This window comes from Austrofundulus limnaeus, unplaced genomic scaffold (assembly GCF_001266775.1).
Source record: "Austrofundulus limnaeus strain Quisiro unplaced genomic scaffold, Austrofundulus_limnaeus-1.0 Scaffold442, whole genome shotgun sequence".
Classification (NCBI taxonomy): domain Eukaryota; kingdom Metazoa; phylum Chordata; class Actinopteri; order Cyprinodontiformes; family Rivulidae; genus Austrofundulus; species Austrofundulus limnaeus.
The window spans coordinates 7411-16047 of record NW_013952844.1 but is presented as its reverse complement, the minus strand read 5'-3'; the positions used below and the strand labels follow the sequence as shown (position 1 = coordinate 16047).

Sequence of the window (8637 nt, the reverse complement as noted above, 5' to 3'; positions counted from 1 at the left end):
GCCTTCTTAAGATCCAATAGTGCAAAATGCAAATTCTTGCACTTTTTTGACTGGTCTTAAGATTTTAATCAGGTGTGCATATATAAAGTTGGTATTATTTAGCTAATATTCTAACTAGAACGTTATAAAATGGTTCTGTTAATATTAAAATAGAGAATATGTTTGGTTCTCAAGCTCTGATCTGCCTGTTCTCAAYGCTCATGTGTTCTGCAAGTGCAGTTTTAAAACAATGCTGCATTTATTCAGTACACATTTATGATCAACCAAAAGGTCAGGACTGAAATATTTTAGTACAAAAGCATGTGTTACACCCTTAACTATCAGATAGGACATTAAGTAAAAATGTAAGAAAATTATTKTCAAACCTGCACGTAATTAAACTTTCTGTTTTTATTAATATCCTTTTTTTTTTACTTTTTCCATCCATAATGCACACGCAGAAAAAAGAGGACATGCATTTTTTTATTTTGCATCTGAAAGATATGGATCCTTTAACCATATAATTTAAAGTCCTGCTAATCACTCATGACATAGATCTGAACCAAAACACCTTTATGCATTTTTATTTTAAAGTGTTATTCTCATGTAGTAGTTTGTGGTGACACACTGATCCAAAAGGTTACTAATATTGTAAATGATGACTTTATAAACTCAAACACAAGCTTGAATCTTCATCTTGAGCACATAATTTGGAAGCTTCATATTTTATGAAACTCTATAAATCTCATAAAACAAAGGATAGTTTCAAAACAGAAAAGTGTTGATAAGCTAGCAGATATTTTAAAATGTGATCTTTTTTGTTTCCCCCACACTAAATGTTATAATAAACTGTATTAGATAGCAGTGAGGTGTAATAAAGTGTTTATTTGTTGTGTTTTTCTCTGCACTAACTAGATGCATTCATATCTGAGAAACTTGCAGCTGTTTTCAACAAAGTCTGACCCAGACCTCTTCTGTAAGCCTCAGTTTTTAACCAACACCACAGACAAGTGAAACTTTGASAAATTAGCATTACAATGCGGTCACACACCTGGAGACAGCACTGACATTCATCAGGTGAGTCTTAATACGATCAGAGTCTCCTGTGAATATATTGATCCAAGTTTAAAACGAATGTAGTCAAAGGGACAAGTTTACCTAAAAGTCCTGTGCTATTTTCAAAGCTAACGGTGAAGTATTTGCTAGCCCGTCGTGTTTATAAACAATGCGGGCATCATCATCAGAGCGGCAGCCTGAGAGCTCCACCATCCGAGAGAATAAGAGTTGAAAACAAACTCAAGTTCGCGTTTAAACCGCGATCCTGTAAGACGGAGGTAAAGTTTTCCGATTAAAAAAGCAAAACACTCAAAATACAAGTTGCTTTTAGTATCGTGAGCTGCAGCTTCCCACCGGCTGCGCTGTTTGATGTGGGAGACTCAGTTTTGGAAAGAGGAGAGAGAGCAGAGAAACAGAAAAAGAGGGTAAGAAAGCCACAGAAATTCATCACCTCTGGCTCCGCAGCTAATTTACCTGGATTTCTCCAAGTCGAGGTTGAGTTTCTCCGTCGCTACGCTACGATAAATCTTCGGCGATTCAATAAAAAAAAGCTTAATTTTAAAAACAAATTGTCAATTCTRCTCGCTAAACAATCACTCCGCACATCCAAGATGGCTACCAGGAACACCTCCTCCTCCGATGCTCGGTCGGACAGGAGTCCCGCCCCTTTTTCCTCTGATTAGTCGACTGCTGCAAATTCTCCACTTTCATTGGTTGATGATGGCTGTCGGTCAAGGAAATCTGGAAGAACTACTTCCTGTGTAACTCGCGTTATGATTGGTCCGTTTGGAGAGGTCAAAGAGTAAAGTGAGTTCTGCCCCGCCCACAAACCGCAGAGACGTCTGGGAAATGAAGTTTAACATTGACTGGAGGCCAGAAAAATGGATAAATTACATTTTTAAAATGCAGTATTTTTATATTTACGTCTTATCATCATTACATTAAAATAAGTGTAAGCACTGTATAAACAAAACTTAGAATTTAGAATGCTTTCTTAGTCTATTGTAATTTTATTGTGATAAATCAATGCAAAAAGTCATTTATTAATCAGACTTTAAAATGTTCACTAAATTTATGCTGCCTTTTTTATGAACACAACAGTTCATGTTTTTATACATTATGCACTGGGGCACAACATTTAAAACATGTTTTTTAAAATTTGCTAAATTAATTTGCTTGCAAACCTTTATTTAAAATGTATTTTTTAAGGTTTCAGAAACACTTTTTTTTATTTAAGTTACTGCATATAAATAAAGACTGTTGAACACTGCAGTGTTGTGTTGTTCTGTTGAACTATACAACCACAATTTGTTGCGTTTAATAGCAGATTTTGCCTCTGCTAAAGAAACCTTTCATTTAATACAGATCAGAAATCATTTATAGAAATTTTAAATCCTGCAGAAGTAAAACAATCAGGGTTGATCTCCACCAATATGAGCTTTAAAGTGTCAGACAAGCCTCTCTTCTGTAAAATAGCCTTTTATATGAAGATTAAACAGTGAAATCTATATTTGTGATTCTGGCATCATCATTTAGTGGAACCATCAGACAAGATGGGATGATGGAGGCAAGATAAATAAAACTAACCTTCTGCAGCTCTGATTTATTTGTTGAAATTCATGTTCCAACAAGAAAGTTGCCAGGAAAACCCAGAAAAGCTGTGAGGAAAAGTAAAACCAGAATCTGAACGCAGTGGCTGTCGGCTCCCCTCCAACTCGTTTCAGTTTGAAAAGATCTGCCAAGAAAAACGAGGAGATAATTATTGGAGAGGAAATGTGTAATGAGCTGCAAAATGATTTCCAGTAAGACTTGAGGGTACGATAACTGCCTAAGTTACTTTCATCAAAAATAAGGGAAAGATTATGAGCATACGGTGTTTTGTTATAGATTTTGAATTAACCCACTTTTTATGTTGTCGTTTTTTGTTGTTTATACATGTAGATTGTTTAAAAATGACTTCAATTATTTTTTAGAGATAAGTCATCTAAAAAGGGTCTAAAAGCAAGTTATTTTTGATTCTACAGAATATTAGCATTTTATTTTAACAAAATATTAATGAACACATAGCCTTTGTCATAATATAAATTTTTGTTTTATGTTGAAATACAAAAAAAAAACATTTTGTCTTCATAAACCGTCAAAAGTTGAATATTTCCATATAAAATAGAAATATTGTCTGCAGTATTAGGTTTGGACACAAGAGGGCGCCAAAGAGCAAGGTGTTTATTCAATGTGGACCACTGATTTAGCGTTTAGATGTTGTTTTTTATTTTACTTTTACAATTTGAATTATCTTATTTTAAAATTGAATTAATAAGTGTCTCAGTAAGCCTGCCTAATGCTGATTATCATTTTTGCTGTTATTTTCAGCAGCTATTTTGACAAAAAAATTAAAAAAAAATCAAACTGACTTCAGACCTCACAAATCAGATTTTATTTTCTGAAACAATAACAGATTTTACATAAGTTATCTTCTTACACGGCATGACAATTTACATTTTCTGTTATTGCAATCAAAATGTAAAAATGGACTTTTTAACATGTGCAAAGTCAAGATTWTTTTTTTAATGTGCAAATGACTGTGGATACAAAGAAAAAACAATCTTGTTGATATCCACAAATTTAGTTAAACAAATAAACGAAGTGGCAAGCCCTTTTACCYGACACAACAAATCAAACTTCAACCTTTTTTAAATAAAAACTCAGATCCAGGGACGATAACAGTCAGATAATAAACAACTTCAGCTAATTAATCAGCAAAAAACATGGATCTGATCTAAACTATAACTTAAACAGAGCAGAGCTCACACTTTCACTGCACGACATAAAAAAAATAATAATCTTCCTCAGTTCCTGAACCTGTAGGAGATTGGGAGCAGCTTGTGGGTCTTCTTCATGCCCTGGACCTTGGCGTGCGTCTCGTCGTCCATGGTCTTGTAGCAGCGCCGGGCGTAATCCAGAAGCTTCTCCTTCGACGCCTCGAACTCTCCCACTTCTGTCATCTGCGGGAACAGCTTGAAGTGAGCAGAGCAGCCAGACAGGTCGACATTTACCTGTTTGTGTTGGTCTGTTAGCAAAATATTTCATCTTAAACGTGTTTTTGTTGCACAGCTTCTTGAGTCCAGAGCTCAGCGTTGGATTCAAACCTTCTCCGGGGCGACCAGCAGCAGCTCTGCGATGGGCGAGGTGGAGGCCATGGTGTTGCGGTCCACGCCGTGGATCTGGAAGGCTCGGGACATGCTCCTCACCCGCTGGTAGGTGGACAGGATCTTCTTATACCGAATCAAAACTCCGTCTGGGTCTTTCACTGGGAAAAAGGAAGCGTGAGGAAAAGTGACATAAAAAATAAGAGCATAATTCTGCTCCTCTTCAGTGCTTTCAGTTTAGTCTGCACCTTATAATCCACACAATAATCCAGTTAAAAGTGTTAAATAATCCCTTTTGAATTGTTATTTTTTTTCTTAATAAAGAAAATGTTATTCAGAGCAGAGTGGCTCATTCAGGTAACCATTACAGTTTTAAAACAAATATTTTTACAGTGTAATAATAATAATAATAATAATAATTATTATTATTATTATTATTATTATTATTAAAAATAAATGGAAATGTCTTCAACATCCCTAAATATTTATTGTATTTTTCAAGTAAGTAAAGTTAATTTACAAAGCACCTTTCATAGATATAAAATCACAGAGTTTCAGAATAAAAGTAAGAAAAAAATTTAAAAACATCACAAACATTCATACAAAGTATAAGTAAAGAACAGGAAGAAGAAAATTAACTTTTGTTTTGGTTCTGCTTTATTTTTACTTTTGTGATCATTTTAGCTCCCATCGTATTTTATTTTGTTGATTTTAGTTTTTTTTAGCTATCATTCTTTTTATGGTTCTTTAAGCTGCTTTTTGCTAATGTCAGCTGTTTTCTGTGTTTCAGCTCCTTTTAAGCTAAAGTAGCTCATTAGAGCTTTTTGTAGCTAATTTCACATTTTTTGGGCTAATTTTAGCTTCATTCATATTTTATTTTGTTGATTTAAGCTTTTTTAGCTATCACATTGATGTTTTCAGCTTTTCTTCTTTTTATGCTTCTTTCAGCTGCTTTTTGCAAATGTCAGCTGTATCCTGTGTTTTTAGCTACTTTTAAACTAATTTTAGCTTATTCAAGCTTTTTACAGCTAAATTCACATTTTGGTGATAACTTCAGTTACTGCTTAATTCAGTAAATGTGCCTTTTCTGTTTCTTTGTGCAAATTTCAGCTAAGTTTATAGCTTTTTTTTTGGCTAGTTTTACCTTTTAAGTCACTTTACAACAAATGGCTTCAGGGACAATCAGCTAAAATCTTTTAAAGTTAAGCATCAACAGTGTATTTTCACAGGAAATGCAGTTTCTTTAGTTATTTGAGGTTCTGTTTTTTGAGCTGTTACCTCTCTGTCTCTCTCTGCCATGTGTGATCCTGAAGATCCTCCTCATCTTCACCCTGGGCTCTCCGCCTGCTCGCCCCTTGCCCTTCTTCTTTAACACCTTGTCCACAGAAGAGTCATCATCGTTCTCCTCCTCCTCCTCCTCTCCTTCCTCCTCCTCCTCCTCCTCCACGTACTCATCCTCGGTGTAGTATTTGCCCTCTTCAACGTGAAACTCCTGCTTGACTGCAGCCGACAGGACTCATCATAAAAACTAGCAGGAAATCTACTGAAAGAGACGTTTTCCCCGAGCGTCCTCACCTGGGACCGCGATGTTACGGCGAGACCGGGGTCCTGAGCCCTGGATGCGTTTGAGGGTCATCCCGGACCTGGTGGTCATKGGGGAAGGAGGGGACGGAGAGCCGGCAGGCTGGATCTTCACACCACGCTGGGCGTCTCCGCAAAACTCACCCACTGAATTAAAAAAAAAAAAATCAGAAATTCCAAACAGCGTCACATTTCCCCCGCTTCGGATGTTATCATCCATGAAATGGACGTTATTAGGCGTTATCAGTCCCCTAGAATGGCTTCAGAATGTCCCGCCTGTGCCRGTTAGCAGGTTACCCGTCCCCTAGAAWGGCATCCGATTGTCATCTGGTTAGTATGAGGCATAAAAAAATCTGGTTAATATGAGGCTTAAAGCCACCAAGGTTAACCTTAGAGCAGATGACATGGTTAGCACTAACCTCCRACAAAGGTATTTTGTGGTCTCGCAATAGGGCAATGGGTAAAGTCAGACCAGAGAGTGGGAGACCAGGGTTTGACTCCAACATGGACACAAAAAATTTATTACAATATCTTTTGGTTATTTACACATTCATTGTCATTAATATATTAACTCACTAGGGGGCACTGTCGGGACAGTCTGAAGCCTAGAAGGCACAGTAGGGACCCTCTGAAGCCATTGTATGGGACTGATAACGCCTAATAATGTTCATTTCACGGACTGATAACATCAGAATCCCCTGCACGTTTGAAGTGAAAACTTCTTTTTTTTACCATCTGGATTCCTCATGCTGACGACGAAGCGGTCCAGCTGGCAGCGCAGGAAGTTCCTCTCCTCCTCCAGTTCCTCGATGCGCTTCTGCAGCCAGGCGTTCTTCTCCAGGGAAACATACAGGTGAGTCCGCAGGTTCGAAACCAGGATGAAGGGGCTGTACTGAGGATGAGGAGGCTCCTGCACCACTTGATCTGGATGTGGAGGAAGAGCAAAGAGGACAGAGACACGCAGGGWATCAGTTCAAACACTTTTCATCTCTAAGAAGACGGTGAAACCATCAAAGCAGAAGGATTCCCAGGTTCGTGAACAGGAAGCCTGCAGAACATTCACAACACAACAGAATCACCCTTTTCAGTAACTGATACATAATAAACAGGATCTCGTGTGGTTGGAACCCACCTTCCACCATCTGCTGGCCGTGGTTCAGGAGATAGTCAGGTGGGCGCTCCGAGTGGTCTTCMAGGGGAAAAGAGACCTCATACGCATCCATATACAAAGGCCCACCACCTCGACCATCTCCTGCTGCTGCTGACGATGATGATGACGATTGGGGCATGTAGTGCTCTGACACGTGCAAAAACACAGCAAACAGAAGAATAATCCAACACCGCTGGTTCAGGGAAACACACGGTCTTGCAGTAAGAAGTCTGCAGGTTTAAACTGCGGCCGTTCTCCATGGAGTTTATGGGATTTCCTCCCAAAGACCTAAAACATACATGTTATTAAGCAACTCTGAACTGGTAGTTTGTCTTTGTGTGGCCCTGGGTATCCTGCCTCACAACCAATGGGTGCTGGATATACAGGCATCGAATGACTGAAGACAAACAAATACGTTTAGATTAAGTTGAGATGGATGGATGGAGTTGCAGGAAATTTTCATGAATGTCAGATGCATTTGGAACCAATCATCTACTAATTAAATTGACCAGGTTTCATTTACAATTTGTGATTTATTGCCTTTAATGTGTTTCAAATGAAGTTAAATGTACATTAATATACATTTGAACAAGTTGAATGTAAAAATTCCCAAGTTATCTAAATTCAAATTTCCATTGGAAGTCTATTTGCATAAAGAAATGCATCATAAAATATCAATAAAAAGCACATACGTACGYACTGTATATGTACCATTAAATACTTGGGAACATAAATATACCTTGCAGGCCCTCAGAAAGTACAAATATGGACACAGTACAAATATGGATCAGGACACAAACATGTACTCCTACTGTACCCGTTTTTGATAGCATAGTGTAAATATACTCATTTATATACATATCATAGATTAAAACATGACAGTATAAATATATATAAGCATCAGAAAAAAAAGCTTCAACATGCACATATACCCCAAATCAAGAACATTATCTGCTTAAATTACCCCTTTGAAAATGCTTAAAACTCTTAATTTGAGAAACTATTTTCTTTTGTCAAACCCTTCCTGAAATATGGAAGCCCATTTCCGCCACCCTGATAAAAAATAAAACTTGCATCTCATAATTATGAGATAGCCAAGTCATAATTATGAGATAGCCAAGTCATAATTATGAGATACTATCTCATAAGTCATAATTATGAGATAGCCAAGTCATAATTATGAGATAGCCAAGTCATAATTATGAGATAGCCAAGTCATAATTATGAGATAGCCAAGTCATAATTATGAGATACTATGAGATAGCCAAGTCATAATTATGAGATAGCCAAGACATAATTATGAGATACTATCAAGTCATAATTATGAGATACTATCAAGTCATAATTATGAGATACTATCTCATAATTATGGGATAGCCAAGACATAATTATGAGATACTATCTAGTCATAATTATGAGATAGCCAAGTCCTAATTATGAGATACTATCAAGACATAATTATGATACTATCTCATAATTATGAGATAGCCAAGACATAATTATGAGATACTATCTCATAATTATGAGATAGCCAAGACGTAATTATGGGATAGCCAAGACATAATTATGAGATACTATCAAGACATAATTATGATACTATCTCATAATTATGAGATAGCTAAGTCCTAATTATGAGATACTATCTCATAATTATGAGATAGCCAAGTCATCTCATAATTATGAGATAGCCAAGTCATCTCATAATTATGAGATAGCCAAGTCATC

General features: G+C 36.8%; 2 protein-coding genes across 2 annotated transcripts in view; both read right to left on the bottom strand.

Annotated features, from left to right (window-relative positions):
• The window catches only part of LOC106529426 (CCR4-NOT transcription complex subunit 3), a 31823-nt gene extending 30133 nt beyond the window's left edge, over positions 1 to 1690 (bottom strand). The window contains exon 1 of the mRNA XM_014024846.1: positions 1510 to 1690. The gene's annotated coding sequence lies outside the window, so the exon portion shown is untranslated. The remainder of the gene's footprint in view (positions 1 to 1509) is intronic.
• Positions 1691 to 3454: 1764 nt separating this feature from the next.
• Positions 3455 to 8637, bottom strand: part of LOC106529424 (coiled-coil domain-containing protein 106) — a 6112-nt gene continuing 929 nt past the window's right edge. Inside the window, exons 2-7 of the mRNA XM_014024843.1 lie at positions 6895 to 7059; positions 6495 to 6686; positions 5757 to 5909; positions 5460 to 5681; positions 4182 to 4342; positions 3455 to 4037 (exon numbers count right to left, since the gene is read on the bottom strand). Of these exons, the coding sequence (XP_013880297.1) occupies positions 3882 to 4037; positions 4182 to 4342; positions 5460 to 5681; positions 5757 to 5909; positions 6495 to 6686; positions 6895 to 7059 (1049 nt within the window). The 3' untranslated portion in view covers positions 3455 to 3881. The remainder of the gene's footprint in view (positions 4038 to 4181; positions 4343 to 5459; positions 5682 to 5756; positions 5910 to 6494; positions 6687 to 6894; positions 7060 to 8637) is intronic.